Consider the following 20,834-nt stretch of genomic DNA (forward strand, 5'->3'; position numbering starts at 1 on the left):
CCTTACGCCGTGAATAGCAAAATCTCCATTTTTCAGCCGCCGTGCCGTCCCTGGCCTCCCGACCGACGATCACCCCGGAGCTGATTGGCCACAGCGTCCACCTGAGGTGCTCCTTCGTCCCGCCGCCGCCGTGGAGCCAGCCGCTGGGTTTCCAGGTGGTTTGGGCGAGACACATCGGCCACAGCATGAAGGCTGAGATCAGACAGGAGACCACACTGAAGCCGTTCTCACTTGTGGAGATGGACGGCGTTTACTTCAGGCTCGGGGAAACGGTAATTCCACATAGACTGTGCTGAAAGTTTCACAGGGAGGGGAAGGGGAGGAGTGGGTTGGGGATATACTGACCTTTTTTTTTTTGCTTGGGTTTAAACTCACAGAGGAAAGACACAGAAACAATGTTTGTCATATCCAGATAAGAAATGGCAAGGGGGAATACTGCGGGAAGTTTAATCAGTCGCAGGTTGGGAAATCCTCCATCCACCTGCTTTTCATTTAAAACTCCCTCCATTCCAATCTTCCCATTAAATTCTAGGGAAGTTGTTGTACACGGACAGATAACACACACACACACACATAACACAATGAAGTTGTTCAGAGTGATTTTTTTTCTCTTCTCTGTCCTCAATGACTCAACACTCATACAGCTGCACATTAGTCATGCATGTCCGCAGTCAGATGAGCATCAGCTGGTTTTTTGGGTTTTTTTACAGCAGAAGACACGAGCGGATTCAAATTATTTGATCCACTGGCTCTTGACGCACTTGATTTTTAGCACTGTAGTGATTTGTGGGGTTGCTGGTGTTATTATTCTGCCTCTGTTTGGTCTTTGTGAACAGAAACGATGTGTTTATATCTAAAAGCTACACTTTCTGTCGTATCAGAACTTTTTTTTTTTTATTTAACTGCAGCTTTGAGCAGCTGTGTGAGGCCTCTAATCCAGATTAAATCACTATTCGCATGCATTTTGGCCCCGAAAACAAGAATTCCTCAAGCGCACATGCTCACGCTGTCAACTTGTGCCGCTGAACAATATACAGGAGAGTCGCCCCGTGCTCATATAATCTAAATCTGTGCAGCAGAAATAACAAAAAAAATCTGACAGTTAATGAGAAATGACAGCAACAAGCTCAAGTCGAGCAGCAGCGATGCATTCACTGATCTTCTGCCAACTGAGGTCGACTAACGGCACACGTCTACCAGCAATTGTCATGAATACACTCCGTCTATCACTCACTTCCACAGAGCTGCAACACAGAGGCTGCTGACAGCTCCCATTTTCACCATAAAACTACTTAGGTATTAGATTTTTAACCTGATATTAGCCCCCCGTGCAGCTGCGGACCACTGCGCTGTCCATATTTGGACACCAGACTTGCATTAGTTGTGTCTGGAACGCGTTGCAGTAGGCCAGGCTCGCTCGCTCGCGGGCGGGGGCCCCCGTCTTTATTTAACACATGTTGATATTGCCGCTGAGCTGGGTTGAAAGGTCATCTTCAGTTGTTAGAAGCGCAGATCAGAGGGGGTTCTGCAGCACAGGCGAGCGACGCGGGCGAATGTTTTGATGAATCGCAAATACAGCGTCAGCCGTGCACTGTTAGTGTTTCCTCATCAGGAATTTATTCTGGAGAGTGCTTGTGTACTCAAGCTCTGCAATCTTGTTCTGTGATGAGTGGATTTTCCAGTTTTAAATGATGCCGAAGAATAAAACTACAAGCAGGGATGACTTATGTCCAACAGGTTTCTGTTTCTTAAGGAACAGATGGATACAAAATTCCTATGCGATGCTTTTATCTTTCTTTACAGTTCTCTTGCAGCGTGTCGGTGTTCAGAGCCAACTCAAGCAGCAGCTCCAGATCCACCCCAAGAGAGAGCGAGAGCTTCTATGCTGGACTGAAGGTAAACAGAAAAGAAGACAGAACCTCGCAGAGGTGAAATGTGTCCAGCCAGACTCACCAAATCCTCGCTTTGTCCTCTCCAGTTTTCTCCAGACTCGCTCCAGATAGCGGAGAACGGAAAGGAGCACAAGGTGACCGTCCACAGCACGGTGCCGGTCCCCTGCTACAACTCTGAGCAAGGCCACCAATGTGGGGTCCCACTGGCTCTGAGCGTCCATGACCCAGGTCAGAACTACAGCAAAGCAGATTTCTTATGTTTCTTATGTTAAAGTTATGTTTTAACTAACTTTAACTAACGACAGGAACATAATAACAAGTCGACCGTTTGAGTGGAACCATCGGAAGTTGTGGAGGAACAGAATAATATATGCCTGCAGCAACATCTGCGGCTGACCAAACGCAACAATCTTAATACTCTCACAGCTTGCCCCATACTCGAGGGTAATTGGCCAGATTTCCGTGCCAATCTGGCCCATCCGACAATCATGGGCGCCTTACGATTTTAGTTAACAGACGGATGCATCAGAGTCTTCGTACTTTTGTTTAGAACCGTAACTTGTACAAGCCAAGTTGATTCCTTCTTCTCAGCCATGACTTCGTCCACAGTTGTTTTTTTGCGTTTCTCAGCACCAAAACATCGCACACACACAACGGCTATTAATTGACAGCACCGCCTTCATGTATGTTTATATTCTGAAGTCACGCAAGTTTCTGTCAGATCCCAAAATCCCTGGAATCTAATCGTTTGATTAAACGCCAAGTGTGTGGTCGTGGATCGTCTAGTCTGCGCTCTCTCTCGGGATTAAAACGTTAAAAATCTGTTACAAAGTTCATTGTGTCTGTGGTCTCCCACGTTTTTAAAATCAAGTCAGATTTGAAAAATCCTCTAGTGTCGTGCAGGCTTAACTTGACAAATGGGTTCTACAAGAAAAGCCATATTTAAAGTGTCAGCGACTGCAATCAAAGCAAAACAGTGGCCTCTAATTGCTTTGTTTTTATTTTTCTCCGCTTCAGCACATAGCATTTGAACATAAACATAAATTTTGTCCACAGATTGAGGTCCTGATGCTCTACAAAAAGGGACTTAAAGATGATTAGAGGGTCACGTTGCCATCCTCACCCTCTTTTCCTCGCTGCTGTTGACATTAATCTGCTTTTTCCTGCTTGGGGTTTTTCTCCTGTTGTGCTCCAACTTGTCCTGCACATCATCACAGGGAGACGTTATTACAGTCTTCTAGGCAGCTGTGTGCCGTCCATTAACACTATAGCTTAACCACTGTGTTGACATTCACAGACAGTCTTGGACACGAGGCCTCAAACGTGGTGCTGTCCGCCTGCCAGGTGGAGCTCCAGGCCAGCGCCTGTGGCAACGGCAGCTGCGGTCACGCGGCATTCTTTGTCGCCGCTGTCACAGACTTCACGCGCGACGGGAACCGCCCGAGCACGATCGCCGCTCTGCCCGGACCTGGTGCTCCGCGGCTCTGGAGGAGCTACGTCCCAGTGTCCCTTAAAGTGAGTCGAAGTGGAAACACCACTCGTCTGCGCGGCCCTCAAATTTTAAAACAGTGTAGTCCAATAGAGATTCCAGAGGTTGTGAGATAAATGGTATTTGTGGCTCTTCAGAGGATTCAGCAGATCATCTAAGGATCTTTGCCTTCCAAGGGTTCATAAAAAAGGTTCAAGCCATTCTTGAAGGGTTATGTGAAGGACCTTTAAGAGCTCTCGGATCAGTATTAATGAGTAGTCCAGGAGACTGCCCCGTCATCCCTGAGAGACTTCTAGGGGTTCCTGGAAGGAATTTCAAGCATCAAAGCTCTGTGGGGTTTGAGGAGCTTTTGGGGATTTTTGGTCATGTTCAAGAAACTGTCACTGAAGATGCTGTTAAATGTAATTTGCAAACTGCATGGGGCACAGATGCGTCTTTGGCTTTCTTGTGGAAGTCTTTAAGGAGCTTGGACATCAGAACTAAATGAAGAATAACAGCAGAGCGACATAATTATCTACATATGACTTTAATTAGAGATTATTAAAAGGTCTGTTGTGATAACAGGTCTCTCTGCCACACTGTGTACATATACACACACACTTATACTGTGCTTTATTAAGTTGGAGGGGGGAGTGTGTAGAGTAAAGTGGTCATTAGCTATTACGTTATGTAAGACATGATGTCAGGCCTCCAGACAGCGCGTCTCTGACGGATCCACAGAACAGATGGGAATCTGTTTGTAGTGAAAACATCAAAGCCCAAGGTTAAGGGGGGGTCAGAGGGTGGGGGCCTCCCTAATCTTTGTTTCTCTGACCTCTGCCTGTCCACAGGTCACAGCGCAAGACATTCCCACTTCCATTTGCTACTCTCTGACTGACCCACATATCATTACACTTGACGGCAGGTAATTCCCCCGTCCTTACCGCTTGTTAAGTGATCATTTGTGTTCATAAGTTGATGATTTATGGTGAAACACCACATATATGTCCTTTGCTAATGCAGACGTTATGAGAACCACCAGACAGGCACCTTCGTCCTCTACCAGAGCCTGGTCAGGGAGTTCCAGGTCCACTCTCGCCAGTGGGACTGCGGCAGCCGGCACTACGCCGTCGCATGCAACTGTGGCGTCGCAGTGCGCGAGGGCAACGAGGTCGCCGTCTTTGACATGTGCAACGGCCAACCGCAGGAGACACGACCACAGCTTACACTGAGGAACCTCGGTGAAGAGGAGGGCAGCCGTGTCCGGGTTCTGGAGTCCCACCAGGGGAAGAAGGTCACCGTAGGTATCCGAACATTTTGACACTGGTTCAAAAACTTTTTCTGGATGCACTCTGCTTCCTAGGAAAGATTGTTGAATGCTGCACATCATGACAATGATTGACGTTGGAGAAGGTCGTGTTAATGAGGTGCTGGATGTGACTCTCCTCTTGTAGTTGATCTTTCCCTCCGGGGCCTTTGTTAGGGCCGATGTGGGCGACTGGGGGATGAGCCTGTCTGTGCGGGCACCCAGCATCGACTACGGTAACACAAAAGGCCTCTGTGGCACCTTTGACCGCAACGGCAACAATGACTTCCGCAGCTCCGATGGTCACGCTTATGGCCCTGATGACGTGCATCACTTCATACAGGAATGGAGGTCAGTCTAAAGACAAGTACTTTGCTTTGTTAGAACCTCATTTGTCTGAATTGCTGATGATTCTTTAAAGTCTAAGGTCTTCTTTCAGACCCGTTATTTGACAACCACAAAGTGAAGTGAGTCTAAAAGGACTTCCTCTGTGTTTTTTCCTTGTATTGCTCGTGTTAGGATCTCTCCAGGGGAGAGCTTATTCGACAAGACGTCTCGTGGAACACCGCAAGAGTTCAGGAGGCCGTTCTGTCAGTGCCAGAGAGGATACGGTCACTCTCATCACGCTGGCCGAGAGATACGGAACCTGTACAACCCTTCCGCTCACGCCAACTGCATAGCTTACGATAACGTGGATTACACGTCCGTCTTCCCCTCCATAGACACAACGGTGGAATACATCAAGAGTAGAGAAGGAGAGGAAGGCATCCTGGATATGTCTGCCTTCAACAGTCACCTTCTGGAGAGGAAGCACCTTCAGTTTCACCATGAGAACAAGCAAAACAGTGACAGCGACCTTGCTCTAGACAGTGAGCTCGGGGAGGATCATCTGCTTTCTGTTAGCAGGCAGAGGAGACAGGTGTCTTTTGATTTCCATCCTGTCTTTGCCGCTCAAAGCCTCAATCAGGCTGATTTGGAGAATTTGGCGTACTTTTTCCCAGAGGATCACCTGGCGGAGGCGCGGCCAGAGGTGCAGCCTCAGTGGCCCACGCCGAGTGGCCTGACCTCGGCCAAGGCTCTGGAAGTGTGCCAGATGGCTTTGGCAAACTCCACTGTCGGAACAGTGTGCCGGGGCCTGCTGGGACGCCGCCTGGACGAGGCAGTGGACCTGTGCATCCTGGACCTGCAGCTCAAAGACGATCTGGGCTGGGAGGAGGCTTTGCTGCCCTATCTGGAGAACGAGTGTGAGAGGAAGTTGCTGGAAAACCGGACCCAGAGAGCATCGGAGGTGGCAGCTGCGCCAGGAGCGGCTGGGGAAGTGGTGACGGCGCTGCGCTGTCCCAACTTTTGCAATGGAAATGGAGAATGCACAGAATGGGGCTGTCAGTGCTATCCGAGCTACAGCTTCTATGACTGCAGTCTCACCATCAGTGAGTGTATAAACCCCTTTTTCTGCCGATCTTCCCGTATGTTCTCTGATAATAAGAATAACTATGTGTTTATCCTTTTACAGGTCAGCCCGTGGAGCTAACAGATTTGGAAAACAGTGGATTATGTGACATCCGAGCTTTCGATTGTCGCAGCGTCCGAGTCTTTGGGCTCGGCTTCGTCGACTCCGCTGATCTCAGCTGTCATGCCACCAGACTGAAGGTGAGAATGATGCTAGTGATGGTGTTTGTTTGTGTTTTTATGGTGTTATAAATTGCACTGATCTGCCTCCACAGCACATGAACGGAGTTTGGGTCGCCGGGGAAAAACAGCGGACAAAGGCCACTTTCCTCAACTCCAAGGCGTTAGACTGTGCCGTGCCGTCTTTGAGCAACGCGGCGGTCAATTCAGAGGATTTCATGATGGATGACAAACCGTACGCACGCTGGGAGATTAAGGTGCTTTCTCTCATTCACCCGCATGCGACGGTCGGTGACTGTTTTTCTCCGAGTTCCCCCGTAACGTCCTTTTTCTAACAGGTGACCAACGACGGCTCCCAGTACAGCCAGGCCAAGGTGCTGACAATCTATGACGGCGTTTGCCAGGTCTGCGAGGCTTCACGCTCAGGACTCTGTAAGTTAAAGGTAACTTCATCTTCACCACAGTGTATTGGAATCAATGTCATGTGCTGAGTTAAATGATAAAAATAAGGATTGAAAGCCAGGGAAAAAATATCCTACATTCATGATACTGTAAGGGAAAAACTTGGATCTGTCAGTGTTTGTTTATTTGAATATGGGAAACAGATTTACAAGGCAGTGGGTGTTCTGTGGAACAGCGTGGTGAAGTGTTTTATACGCTCTGCGTGGGGCGCAGGGTCTGTCGCCGGGCAGAGCGACTAAACCAGACACAGAGTGCTTCTCCCGTCCTCTCAACATGGAGCGAGCTGATTAAAAACTTGCACAGACATTAATGGAAATAAAAAAAACGTCACCAACACACACATCCGCTCCCACAGCTGCAAACACAGAGACGGTTGCATGTGTTTGCCAAAGCAGGAACAAATTGAATTAGCGCGAGTAGAGATGTAGCAGATGATGTGTATATAGAGCTGATTTCCTGTTCCTTACCTGGCAAAGGCGACCGCAAATGGAAAGCACACAGTTTGGAAAGTTTTTTTTTTTTTTATAATGTTGTAATTTCATGTAATGTTAACATGTCAACATTTAAAAAACAACACTGTAAAATATGAGCACACAAACAAACCTCTCTGTCCGCTCTGCTGTGTTTCTGTTGGCCAGGAGCGGACGTGCAACGTCGACGGGATGTGTTTTGCAGAGGGAGACTCTAATCCCAGCAGCCCCTGTCTGCTCTGTGACCCGGCCAAGTCCAAATTCACCTGGTCTGTGAACCAAGGTACCAAACGACCGCTGTCGGTCTCTCATCGACTGAAAGGAAAACAACATTTTCATTGCCGTCGTCGATGTAACCACAAATAATCTTCCACCCAATCAACATTTTGGTCTTAAACTTTATACCCTAAGACTTTTTTTTATCTGGGTGTGTATATATATAGATATATATATATATATATATATATATATAGATATATATATATATATATATATACACATACATATATATATATATAAAAAAAGGAAAGGAAATTTGGCATAAAAGTTTAAAAGAAAATAAATGCGTGGAGGAAACAGTGGTGTTAAATTAACAATGAGCTGTTACACAACATAAAAACAGTGTATATATATACATATATTGATATATGTACATATATGTATATGTATATACATATACTGTACATATATATATATGTATATATACATAAATCCTCTTTTGCAGTCTGCTCATAGTATTTTTCCAACTCTTTGAAACACTTTTTTGGTATTTTAACAATACCCCAGCATCTTTATGCTGGGGTATATGCTGGACCCTTTCATTAAAGGGTCCAGTGTGTATAATTGTAAACGTAGCATTAGAATAAGCCTTTAGTCAAGGGTCTGGCTTTATGGACGTTACCATCTGGTGCCACAGTGTCTCTATGGTCAAATAAACCAAAACAGGCTTTCGAAGCAGAAGCTTATACGACACAAAAAAAGAAGAAGAAGAAGGACTCTGACATAAACCGCTATCTAGATCTGTGATAGCGGTCATAATATCGAGCTGTTTAATGTGTAATTTAACTCAAGTTTTTCAATAACCGTTGCAGGAGTATATAAATTGATTCCCCAGTTTGGCGTGAAGAGATCGTAGGTATCGTCTACTAATGTTGACCAACAACGGGGCATTTTTCTTACCGTGTGTGTGTGCAGCCTGTCACTGTGGTCACACCGTCCCTCCTCACTTCAGTTTGTCTCCATTAGCGGATCAAGGGAGCGGAGGTTTGAGTTTCCCCAGCGTGTCCTGGCCTGTCATTTATCCACTCTAAGAGAAAAGTGGTGGGGGGAGAGAAGAAACTGGTTGATTTCTCAGACATACACTGACAATCACTCTTCACCACAACTTAGCTGTGACAGTGAGGCTGTAACAGCAGTAAATAAGATATTTACTTTATTTAGATTTCATCTCGTGTTCAGCCTTACAACTTCGGTTTTAGACGTTTATAATTGCTTCCCCCTTGCGCATTATAATGAAAGTTGATATTTATGTAGGATCGCAGAATTCTCGCACAGCTTCATGTGACTTTTGGCTTTCTCCTCAGTGACTGTTGGAATTCACAAACCATAATGATTTCATTACTTTAGCGAGTGATCCTCTTTGTGTTGTTTTTGCCATTATGGTGTGAAAGGAAACCCCTCGGATTACACTCACTCTCAATTAAACATCTGTGGCAGAAGCGTGACTGGAGCAGTTTTAGATCTCGAGATGGAAACCGCTCTCTCCCGTGGACATGTGTGTTTATGATGACTCCTCCACGCACAGCCGAGGGAATGTTTCTGCCAAAGTGAGATTCTGAAAGGGTTTATGTCAGGACAGGAAGCAAATCCTGTCTTTCAAACACAAACACTTGTCGTTGGAGATGTGCCGGGTGATAAGAAAGAGAGAACGAATGTGGATGTCTTTGTGTTTAAGTTGTGTTAAACAAATCTCTCTTTCCCCCTCTGGCAGTCAACCAGCCACCAGACTTCCACCGTCCTCAGAGTGACCTGCAGACGTTCGCTGGAGAGAACTTTGTCTTCCAGTTTGCTGCATCAGATCCCGAGGGCTCGGCGCTTCTCTTCCAGCTGGAGGAGGGTCCGAGCGGGGCCGTTCTCTCCCCCGCCGGCCTCCTCATCTGGCGGGTCCCGGCGCTTCCAGAAGAGAGGAGCTACTCGATCCGCTTCACGCTGTCGGACGAGTGCAACGCCCAGAGCACCATCACTGTGGAGGTAGAGCTGGAGGAGGAGGAAGTCTTCAGCAGCTGCATAGAATTTATATAAAAGTTGCTTTAAAGATGATAAAATGGTGAAAAGGAAGGAAATCCACATAAATTAAAGCTTCCTTTTATGCACAAATATACACACAAATACAAAAAAGCTTTGTTTTTTTTTAAATAATATGCACCTAAACTGTCATTACTTAGATTGTGTGTATTTCAGATGACAAATCAGCACTTCTTTTCTGGTGATGTCACAGGTCAACGTGGTGCCATGTGGATGTCAAAATGGTGGCACGTGCGTGCCGGATGTCAACGTCCCCGCCGGCAGTGGTAGATACCTGTGCGTGTGTCCCGAGGCGAAGCAGGGGAAGCTCTGCGACGAGGACGTTGACGAGTGTTCCTCTGCTCCGTGCGCAGTCGGGAAGTGCGTCAACGCGGCCAGCGGGTACCGATGCGAGTGTGCGGCAGGGCTGAGGGGTGAGAGTCGGTGAAAGTCCTCTGGACGCCGGGTTATTTGATTTGCACGACTGATTCCCTGTGTGCGTTTTCTTTGGCAGGCAAAACGTGCTTGGAAGACGTCAACGAGTGTGAAACAAAGCCCTGTTTCCCTGGAGTCCTGTGCTTCAATAGCTTTGGCTCCTACAGATGTGGCCCCTGCCCCAGAGGCATGATGGGAAATGGGACAAAGTGCGCAGGTAATTTAAACTCACTCATCGTGTTAAGTTAAGTGTAATCAGTCATCTCTTTACATTTGCTATTGCATTACTGTTTGATTAGAACTATGTTTCTGGGTTGTTGTTCTTTCTTTTATCAAAATAACTATTTAAGACAAATATGATGAAATAACTTCTATTCCTACATCTGGATAGAATTCGAGTGTGCGCTGTCATGTACAAGCACCTCTTGGTTCCAAAATGATATGATTACTTGTATGAAACATGTTGTTTTTGGTAAATCATGGATATAAAAAGCACAACGAGCTAAATCCACAAAATGTGAACGCACATTTGAAGCAACCGCTGAAGCAGCCTTCGAGAAAACACTCTGCAGGGACTCGGTTCCTTCTTTCCGAATGGAAAGCAGATGTCCGATGGCACCTGATACGGCTGCCGACATCCAAAAGAGCTCACGTAGCACCGCAACGGATGCATTTAAACAACCGCTGCAACTGTTGTTTTCCTTAAACGGTCATAATTGTACACATTGATATACAGTCTGTGAATTGACTGGATTCACTTCCTCGTGTGCATCTACTTCAAGAGATTCTGATTGTATTTACACAGTATATTCACTCACTCTTATTTATAAACATGTATTTACCCTGGAATAATCTATATTTTAGCCGGAAATAAAACTTATTTTTTTCATCAGCAACCTGACGAACATGTAGGATATAGAAGTCATCTACTACTTCAGTAAGTTTCATGCATTTATCCAAAACAAGTCTCTTCTTTAGTTATTCGTGTCCGTTTTTAGCCCCGCCCACTTCCAATTTCCCACAATTTTTTTACCAAACGACTTTCACGCGTACATTTCCACCGGGATTGATGCGGTCGCAGAAATCCGTGATTTTTGGGGTATGTTCAGGCCCTCAAAAACAAAATTGTACTGTACCAGGGTGGGATTGACACCAGCGGCCCCCAGGACCCTCATGTGGAGGATAAAGTGGTCGACGATGAGGACATGAATGAATTGTACAGCCTGTGGTGATTGTCTTCAGATGTCAGTTGTGTTTGTGGCTCTCTCTTGTCATGGCGTCGTTTGTCCTTTTGTGAATAATCAAAGCGCCGCAAAATCTGGCATTGATACGCGTCGGGAGGAGGAGTGGGAACAAACCCAACCTCAGCGAGCATCGTTAGACATTATTGTCCTTAATGGAACGATTGGCAGCACAGCAGAACAGACAGCATATAAATCACTGTCAGTGACGTTTACTTTGTTATTTTTATGGAGCGTCATGAGGACACTGCTTTTCCCCTCAGTTTTACTGCTTTCTCCTCCTCAGCCTTCTGATCTGAGGGACTGCGGTTCAACTCAGTTCACGACGTCCTTATTCACGCACACAACTCTCCATGTCCACACAGGCACCTCACGTTATGAAGTCTTTAAATCTGGAAATGTCTCCGTTTAAGTCAACGCTGTCGTCAAAATGCACAAGTGGACTTCTAATCATTTTAAATCGGACAAATCTGAGAGCGAGTACGATGAACTGATTTATCACTATGTGAAGAAGGTCATCTTCTCACTTGCTTGTGTCCGTCAGCAGGATAAACAATTGTTTTAGTTTTCTATTGTAGGCGGTACGAGGTCTGACAACTTGAGGGAAATGTTTTTTTAAGCATTCAGGTCAAGCTTCAGTTCAACATTTGTTGTTGTTTTATGGATTTAAAACATGATTTATAAGGTGATGCAACGGTGGAAACTTGAAGATATTAAATATGTAAAACAAATAGAACACAGGGCAGCCTTTGCTATAATCATTTCAGAAGACTCTCAGGCGTTCATGATGGTGTTTCCCGCCTTGTACAGTGCTTGCGCCGCAGGTTCCCACGTTGGTTTGACCCGCTGCCGCGTCTGTGGACTGTCGTAAGTGTTGCTGCTCGGCCTGTGGCTTAAAAAAAAAATGCGTTTACAGTGATCACGCCTCATTGAGAACTTTACACAAGCTCATTCCAGAGTCTCAGCTCTCGCTCGACGTCTCAATAAAGCAACATTTTGACCCTTAAATGTTTTTTTTACTTCACACAGGCTGTAATGTCATCTCCAGTCCTTCGCCTCTTTGCTGCCTTTGGTTCACTGCGACGTGTGTGATCTCGGAAATGAACGAGGAGGCAATTCCAGATAAAAATAAGAGCATCTGATAAAGGCATTACATGGCAAATCCTAACGCTGCGTCTGTCTCTCTGCAGCAGTCGCCAGGCAGGCCGCCATCGCTCCAACATCTGCTCCTCGTACGACCGTCTACAAGGAACCACATGTTCCGCCGCAGCAACCTCCCAAAATAAAGACAGACACTCTCCGGAAGACCTCAAGCGCTAGCTCCACACAGACGAGGGCCGGGGTGGGGAGGACTATTCCAAGATTTGACCCAGGAAGATCACAAGCAATGACCACAACTTGGAGACAGACTCCAGGAAGTCGCCTGAATCCAATCCCTGGTCAGGCGGAATCAAACAAAAGCACTGCGACTATTACATCGAGTGGCTCTCAAACAAAGACAGATGTTTTGAAACCAAACCAAGAAAATGACCGCCACTCATTCAGGAACAACACATACACTGTTAAAACCTCTATAGTCAAGCCAGAGCAGCCACAAAACACTGACGTTAAGACGCCAACTGTCGCTCAACCTCCAGGGAACGGAAGATCGGCCTCAGGTAAGTCCAACGAACTCTTCACACATACAAGTTTATTTAAAATTAGACTGATGACAAGGATTCTTTATGCATCCCAGGATCGGCTCAGTCCTCGGCGGTCAGCATTTCGGCCACGTGTGCCAGCAGACCCTGCTTCCCCGGGGTGCAGTGCATCAACCGCAGGCCCCCGCATGTCGGCTACGTCTGTGGCCGCTGCCCGCCGGGTCTGTACGGCAACGGACGGGTGTGCACGAGGAACGCCAAGGCAGGTATGGGATTGAATTGTGCAGTTTTGTGCAGCAGTAAACATACGGACGATCTTAAGACTGGTTAATCCGCTGACAAGTGCAAATTTGTGCATAATATAACGTGTCAGATTTTTTTTTTTACTGATATTTCTGTTAAATCATAGGTTTTAAATTGACTTGCTGACCCACTGATTAGCTCTTGGGTCCTGACCTCGTCTCTGGGAACAACTGGAACAGTTAACCAAAATAAAAGCTTGTATTATGAATTTCATACCATGTTCTTGTTGACTTTCTGTGCTCCTGCTTAAACTGTCCTGGATAGAAAGAAATACTTTTTTTAATTGAAACTGATAAACCAGTGTAACCGGTTAGAGACTGCCTAGATGCAATAATCACTTCAGGTAACATTTAAATTAGCAATTAGCTGCAATCAAGGAAAATAGGAATAGCCCAGAGTCATGGAAAGAACACATATTTGATGCAACCTATTTTTTCGCAGCATCCAACCACCTCCCTCAGCAGCGCACAGCAGGCACGATCAGTCGATCCCCTCACGCCAGTGGCAGCAAAGTCTCCCAGCTCCACCTGCCCAACCTGCCCGGCAGACACGGCATCAAACACCTGTCCACGCTGGTGGCTCCCAGACCGAGCCAACACCACGCACCACCGCACCCGGGTCCTGCCTCGGGCCGCGGGGGTGGCACCGGCCGGAGAGAGGCGGTCACTGCTTACAGAGACGTTACAAGGACGCCAGGGAGCCCCGCACTCTCCAGGCCAAACACTCACATCACACGCCAAAGAGCAGAAGCCAGGACGTACGCGGCGACGACAAGCATCGCTGCCTCCAGAGAGGTCGTCCCTCGTGTGACAGTCTCCCAGGTGAGTGTAACATTTCTGCGTTGTATATGAAATGGACCGAGACATAACCCCGGTGAAGCCTCGAGATTCACAATACGATTAAGTGCCATGACAGCAGTAGTACACAGACGTCACCAGTAGGGGTAAGTCGTCCTTCCTCGTGCCATACGAGAATCGGTTTGTCATTCGATTGCGGGTAGTGGGTAATGGCAAACTGTCTTGATATACATCCGCTCACCATACTTTCTTCCTTCAATAATCTTTTCGCCTGCAATCTATCACAACACAGATCTACAGTGCCACGTCTGTGAAGGTGACTCCTCCTGCTCCTCGCCTCTCTCTCACTCGTGACACGACGCAGGCCAAACTAACAACCAAGCATGAACTGCACCACTGGGCCTCCACCAAGGCCAAACCCTGGACTCCCCCGAGACCGGTGCTGCCGCTCACAGCGGCCCTCACCGCTCTGTCCCACTCCCTGTCTGAGTTTGAGTTCTCCGCGGACGGCGACGAGTCCGAGGCTTTCTCCGAAGGCCCAGAGATGATGCGGATGATCCCGGCGTTGACCTTCACGACGCCGGGCAGGACCATCTACAGCTCTGTGATGCACAGAGCGACCTCTGTCCAGCCGGGAGTTAGGACGCTTGCTGCGACAACTGGGACACGTGCGACAACCTGCGCTGACCTGCCGTGCTTCCCTGGCGTCCAGTGTGAACCGGCCGCGGACGGCGGCTTCGGCTGTGGGAGGTGTCCCGTCGGATACACCGGGGATGGAGTAGCTTGTCGAGGTAGAACAACACAAAGAGCCTAGAGCATCTTTCTTGTTACCTTGTTACCTTTTGTAAGTGCTCTATTCGCCTCCATAACGTGTCATCAAGTTTCTACAGAAAGGAAAGCTTCCATGATTCTTTTTGGTACATGAAGGCCACCATAGTTCACTGATGCACAATCTGCAATTAAATGTCACAGATTCTTACACACTGGACCTTTAACTGCAACATTGCCATTAAAACTGGTGTGTGTGTGTGTGTGTGTGTTTGCAGCCGTTTGCAGGCATGTGTGCGGTAGGAACATGATGTGCGCCGCACCCAACACGTGCCGGTGCAAACCAGGCTACGCCGGATCTGACTGCCTCAAGGGTAAACACATTAATCCCTGTGTTTAATTAATCCCCACATTAATCCTTCCTAATAACTGAAGGATTTTTACATTTTTAAACATTTTTAAACTGCTTTTAAATCTGCTTTACCGTCTCAGCAATCTGTGAGCCGGAGTGCATAAATGGCGGTGTTTGCGTGGCTCCGGGTGTGTGTCAGTGTCTGACGGGTTTCCACGGAGACACGTGCCAGGAAGGTGAGTCTTGTTGTTTGTACAAACGTTACTGCTTATAGTCGAGTGAGTATAAACGACAGAAGTTACCCTAACATCCGTCTCTGCAGCTCTGTGCAGCTCGCCGTGTGAAAATGGAGGCACCTGCGTGGGACGGCACACCTGCTCGTGTCCTTACGGCTTCGTCGGACCTCGGTGTGAAACCAGTGAGTTTGCAGCCACTGTAATTCTCTGTCCATTTATATTCAATGACAAGTAGTTGCAGAGTACTTACAAATATAAATAAATATACAATATTTTTTTATTTATTATCTTTATCCCTTTAACACCTAAGCCTCAAAACTTCCGTCTGGATTTTTTTTTTGTTTTTGTTTATTTTAACCATAAAATTTCAACATCTGGAAGTTATTTAAAAATTTACTGCATGTTAAAATTGTGTATTTTTACTTAAAAGAACACTGTAGTGTCTCAATGTGCAAAAACAGGCCGAAAAATGGAAACTGTGTCCAGGTGAAATTACCGTAATAACCAACGTTGGCTTTGACGTGCAACTTCTCAGCTTTCAGAGACTGTTTTTTTAAGATTATGATAAAGAAAATCATTTTATTTTCACTTAATTCCTCATGTTTGTATCGTTCTTGCCGACGTTCGTGTGATAAATACTGTTTTTCCCCCATTTATTGTAGTGGTGTGTAACCGCCACTGTCACAATGGAGGCCAGTGTGTGTCTCCAGACGAGTGCATGTGTCCGCCAGGCTGGACCGGCCCCTCCTGTCAAAGTGGTGAGTGTGTGTGTGTGTGTGTGTGTGTGTGTGTGTGTGTGTGTGTGTGTGTACTGACCACTAAAGTGCTGATGCTCTCTCTCTCTCTCTCTCTCTCTCTCTCTCTCCTCCAGCTCTCTGCTCTCCCGTGTGTCTGAACGGTGGTGTGTGTGTCCGGCCCGACGCGTGCGAGTGTCCTCACGGTTTCTACGGAGCACAGTGTCAGAACGGTGAGGACAGTAACACCTGTGCTTCTCCCACTAAAACACTGACTTATGTATTATTCATTATTCATGTTCCTCTGTCCCCTGCAGCTGTGTGCAGTCCTCCCTGTAAGAACGGCGGCGTCTGCATGAGGAACAGCGTCTGCTCGTGTCCGCAGGGCTACACTGGGAGACGATGTGAGAAAAGTACGTGTTTGTGTACCTTCATTCTCATCGTTTCTCTCCTTTTTCCATCTCTCTGTTACTTCTTTCTTTTCCTCCCTTCATTCCCATCCCACACTTCACTCTCCTCCACATGTCTGTTACACATTTGCAGCATTAACTTTCCTGTAAAGGCTTTAAATAATCCCTCTCTCTCTCTCTCTCCAGGCGTGTGCGAGCCCATGTGCATCAACGGCGGCAGATGTGTCGGTCCAGACGTGTGCGATTGTCCGTCAGGTTGGCGAGGGAAGAGATGCGATAAACGTAAGTCCGACGCCAACGTGAACACCCAAGTGCTTCAGACTGACTTTCTGCCCAATTTATCAGTTAGAAATAACAGATTAGGAGCCTGACCGTGCCAGGAATTGAATAGCTAATCTCTCATTAAGCCTTGAGAGCCTATGGAGAGCCTATGGCTGTTTTTTGGCCATTTTTAATCATTTCAATTTCAATTTTGCCTTTATAGACCACATCAGTCGTATATGAACACGCTGGATCAAAAACAACCTGAGAAAAACAAAATCAGACTAAAAGGACAAGCTTAAACGTTCTCTACTTAGTTCTCGGAGCTCATTCCGCTGATTTCTTCATGTGTCGATGAACAGACATTTTATACAAATAAAAGCATTGATTTCTGAAGGGTTTTCTTTGAGAATAAGATCATAAATCCTATCATAATGTTTCTATGTCCATCACAAAACCAAAAGACACAGTGACATAAAAGACAAGAAACAAGCAGGACATCCTAACAACACAAAATGATCAACTGAATGTGTCAGCACTGAAACTCACCAAACTCCTGCAGGGTTGTGAGCACAAAGGTGCCAAACATATGGGAACCATACGTCCTAATGTCTGCGTTTGTTTTATGGGACTGACCTTGAGACTTGTCGGCGATAGTCCACTGAGGTTACAACCCCCTAAAAACAAAATAACAACAAAATCCAAGATCTAAATATCCACAGATAACCATGATCTGCAGCTTCAGTTCTCACCTCAACACCTGACGCTCATCACGTGATCCGAGTGTCCACACCTGCATCTCATCTCCCAATCATCTGCTGGTTCTGACGTGACCACGCCCACAGGCAGCACACGCATACAAGAGAGTGTCTTTTAGATTCAGACGCCACACTGAAGTCACGTGCCGTCCTGACGCTCGGCTGTTTGTGTTTCCCTTTCCTGCAGCCAGCTGTCTGCAGAAGTGCGTGAACGGCGGGGAGTGCGTGGGCCCCAACACCTGCCACTGCACCCCGGGGTGGCAGGGCATGTTGTGCCAGATCCGTGAGTATTGCAACGCAACATCCAGACACATCTGCACGTAAAGGAAAAAAAAAAAAAGCACAAAGATCAGCCGTGAACCAGTCAGTCGTTACTGTGACCAGCTTAATGTGGGAGCTGAGAATTGAGAAAGTGCTTGTATATCATTGTAATTTGCTCATTAGATGGAGAACTGAAATAAGCGTGATCTGGGTCTTGCTTGCTCTGAGAGTCTATTTACAGACTTGTGACTTTAACGCCTGTATTACGCCTCTACTATAATGACCGTGATTTCTCTGCGATTCCTCCAGCTCACTGTGAACAGAGGTGTCTGTACGGCAGCCGGTGTGTCCGACCAAACGTCTGCGCCTGCCGGAGCGGATACTCGGGTTCTCTTTGCTCCAGGAGGGTAAGGCGGGAATATAAAGGGATATAGTTTCGAACAGTCTGGGATTCACACGTGCGAGTCAGACGATCAGAAAACTGGAAACATGTGAAAATGCGTCCAGTTCCATGAACTGAGCACTTGCAGATGACGATGAACAAAGCTGCAAAAAATTCAACGTACACTTTCTTTTGTTCAGTGCAAACATTCCTCTTCCCTGTGCGTTCATATAAAATGTGTTTATTTATTCTTTTCTAAACTTACTCTTTCCCTGCAGGAGGTTGTCTTTGTCTATCAGGTTGAAGCCTCGTCTCATCATTTCTCATAATCCTCTATGCTGCTTTTCTTTCAGCTGCCTATAGCCCACGGTTGAGATCCACGGTGAGTCCGCGTGTCTGGAGTCTGATCGGCGTCTTTAAATCCTTCAGGTGACCTGACGTCGTCAATATAAAGAAACATCCAGCGTGTCTGGATTCTGTCTCCACTGGATTACAACCAAGAGAAGACGCCTAACGCAGAATATAGTGTCACTCCTAATGTGAGCTGCATATGGGGTCTAATCTGGGGTTTTTGCAAATTGATACCAACCAAAAAAAACCAAAAAACGATAAAACTAAAAGCAGAACTTGTCTTTGAATGTGTTTGTCCTGCATCTCCAGGATTTTACAGGTAAATAATCTGAGACAAGGCTTCGATTTCTAAGAGTTAAATCTTTAATGTTGGTCTTTGTGCTCTGCAAATACTAAAAGACCATTTTTTTCAGGTTCTAAACTCCAAACCCAAACCTCTGTACGAGTATTTATTTATTTACTTGGTTGTTTGTTTTGTTTGATAACTGTTGCATATTTCTTGTTGTGTATATATTTACTTTTAATCACTGTATAATCTGTTTATTTCTTATTCAAAGCGTTGTTTACTGGCTGTTTTGTAAGAAAAAAATAAAATAAAGAATCCTGAGAAGGTGGTGGAAGTCATTTTTAGCGCCCAGTGTTTTTCCTGCTGAGTTGAATGTTTATATCTTTGGTCTTTGGACACATTATATGTTGACTAAACACATTATAAAAGTTGGAAAACTAACAAAAAATCCTAGTACACACGTTTTTAGTTTAGAAAGTGTGAAGACTTTGACAAGTTTGTTTCCCAACCTGAGCCCAAATGTCATTTCACCTTTGTTTTGTGTTATATTTCACATTTGCAAAGTGCTATACATATAAAATGTAGTTTTTACAATACCCCCATTGACTCTAAACTTACCCAAGACCTGACCCCCAAATACAGAGTGCAACAGTAAGTGATGGGACACACGTGCGGCCATCAATCAAGACTTTTGTGCACTTGTGTGTGTCCTTTACAAACCTCACGTGGTTAAGGATTCAAACCCGAGAATGAATCACTTTAACTAAAAACACATGACAGTGAGCACATGTTTCGAGCTTACCTTTTCGCATGGTTTGACGTGTTACATCTGTCTCCTTGTACCCATAATTCCTTCTGTTCACAGAACTGAGGACTTCCAGAGTCTAGATTGGGAGTAGATGGAGAAATCACCCAAAAGTGAATCATTTATTATGTTATTTGTACTATTTTTTGTTTCGTCTTTGATGTGCAGCTCCAGGGGACAGACCAGTTCACAGCCAGTGAGTCAGGACAACAGGAGGAAATGAGGATTAAAGGATTAACGAGGTCACATTAGCTCCGCACCAATTAGGACCAGTGACTCCTGCCTCCAGCAGACCCAAAACAAAAGAGCCGTTTGACTTGTATCCACAGATTAGAACGAAGGTGCAGTTTGTTAGAGCGCAGCAGGAGCGACAGGTCTGTCCTCCTGTGTGATTATTTAGCACGTTTATCTGCTGTACATGTTTTTCCACACTTACTTAGGCCTCCTAAACCTCAATAATTACAACATAGCTTCGGTTCTGGAAAAAGGACTTGGTCTCAATATTTTTGCAGGAGAAATGGATGTACTGCCCTCTGCTGGCACTAGAGAAAACATCACATATATCATAAAAAAATAAATACATTTCAGCAACTGTACAAAAAGGGTGAGATTGGTGTTTAGAACCGAATTAAAAATGAAATTTAAAAATAAAGGTGAGCGGAAATGAAGCGGACTAGCCGTGTTGAAGGTTTTTGCAGCAGCACTCACAAGGAAGGCATCGTCCGTTCAGATATTTATATCCACTCCCAAAGATGGCACTGGGCAACGTGGAGAAGGAGGGGAGGTGGTGTGTTTATGCGTGTGTGTGTGTGTGTGTGTGTCCATCACACACAGAATAGGACGCGACGAGTTGGACACACCTGGACTGTTCTGTCAACACGAGCTCAGAGCTGTGCTCCTCCTCTGTCACGTTCATCATCAAAGTAGCAGATTTCAATTTCCTGAGTTTCCTGATACTTAATCAAAGAGTTTCATTGGGAAAGATGTCATTTTGGTGTTTTCACTCTGTGCAGTTCAAGGATTTTCTCTTATTGTCTTGTATCCAATGTAGAATTCAGTGTTGTCCTTCCTGAACAGAACTGAATACATTCATCCCTCTGGATTTTCATCAGGGCACATTTGCAGTGAAGTTATAGAAAAAGCCACATTTTTCAGAGTCTGTGATCATTATAAAATAAGTGATATTTATGTAAGAAACACTATGGATAAAGTGTTTTTAACTGCATTATTATTGAACTTTAATTAAGTTGCATAGTGTTGTATTACAGTAAATGCTCATTTATGGCTGTAGCCTACTTTAATTT

The 20,834-nt window shown here is 45.8% G+C and overlaps 2 protein-coding genes and 1 long non-coding RNA gene across 4 annotated transcripts in view; 1 reads left to right on the forward strand and 2 right to left on the reverse strand.

Annotated features, from left to right (window-relative positions):
* The window catches only part of kynu (kynureninase), a 21,197-nt gene extending 13,753 nt beyond the window's left edge, over positions 1-7,444 (reverse strand). The window contains exon 1 of the mRNA XM_058620751.1: positions 7,361-7,444. The gene's annotated coding sequence lies outside the window, so the exon portion shown is untranslated. The remainder of the gene's footprint in view (positions 1-7,360) is intronic.
* si:ch211-246m6.5 (von Willebrand factor D and EGF domain-containing protein) overlaps positions 1-19,063 on the forward strand; it is a 23,012-nt gene extending 3,949 nt beyond the window's left edge. Inside the window, exons 5-33 of the mRNA XM_058620729.1 lie at positions 37-272; positions 1,804-1,896; positions 1,979-2,120; positions 3,190-3,407; positions 4,212-4,285; positions 4,384-4,660; positions 4,815-5,017; positions 5,186-6,096; positions 6,180-6,316; positions 6,391-6,552; positions 6,634-6,738; positions 7,396-7,510; positions 9,218-9,477; positions 9,725-9,944; positions 10,025-10,162; positions 12,377-12,844; positions 12,922-13,092; positions 13,571-13,950; positions 14,219-14,717; positions 14,973-15,068; positions 15,187-15,282; positions 15,369-15,464; positions 15,945-16,040; positions 16,154-16,249; positions 16,334-16,429; positions 16,613-16,708; positions 17,633-17,728; positions 18,016-18,113; positions 18,442-19,063. Of these exons, the coding sequence (XP_058476712.1) occupies positions 37-272; positions 1,804-1,896; positions 1,979-2,120; positions 3,190-3,407; positions 4,212-4,285; positions 4,384-4,660; positions 4,815-5,017; positions 5,186-6,096; positions 6,180-6,316; positions 6,391-6,552; positions 6,634-6,738; positions 7,396-7,510; positions 9,218-9,477; positions 9,725-9,944; positions 10,025-10,162; positions 12,377-12,844; positions 12,922-13,092; positions 13,571-13,950; positions 14,219-14,717; positions 14,973-15,068; positions 15,187-15,282; positions 15,369-15,464; positions 15,945-16,040; positions 16,154-16,249; positions 16,334-16,429; positions 16,613-16,708; positions 17,633-17,728; positions 18,016-18,113; positions 18,442-18,462 (5,696 nt within the window). The 3' untranslated portion in view covers positions 18,463-19,063. The remainder of the gene's footprint in view (positions 1-36; positions 273-1,803; positions 1,897-1,978; positions 2,121-3,189; positions 3,408-4,211; positions 4,286-4,383; positions 4,661-4,814; positions 5,018-5,185; positions 6,097-6,179; positions 6,317-6,390; positions 6,553-6,633; positions 6,739-7,395; positions 7,511-9,217; positions 9,478-9,724; positions 9,945-10,024; positions 10,163-12,376; positions 12,845-12,921; positions 13,093-13,570; positions 13,951-14,218; positions 14,718-14,972; positions 15,069-15,186; positions 15,283-15,368; positions 15,465-15,944; positions 16,041-16,153; positions 16,250-16,333; positions 16,430-16,612; positions 16,709-17,632; positions 17,729-18,015; positions 18,114-18,441) is intronic.
* On the reverse strand, positions 7,461-17,686 carry LOC131448373 (uncharacterized). Of its 2 annotated transcripts, none has more exons than XR_009234190.1 (3): positions 17,440-17,686; positions 8,407-8,533; positions 7,461-7,542 (listed from the first exon to the last, which is right to left on the reverse strand). It is a non-coding gene; the product is annotated as an uncharacterized LOC131448373 (long non-coding RNA). The 2 variants fall into 2 exon arrangements; XR_009234192.1 differs by lacking the exon at positions 17,440-17,686 and adding an exon at positions 16,099-16,176.
* Positions 19,064-20,834: the final 1,771 nt, after the last annotated feature.

This window comes from Solea solea, chromosome 2, assembly GCF_958295425.1.
Source record: "Solea solea chromosome 2, fSolSol10.1, whole genome shotgun sequence".
In the NCBI taxonomy this organism is placed as follows: Eukaryota; Metazoa; Chordata; class Actinopteri; order Pleuronectiformes; family Soleidae; genus Solea; species Solea solea.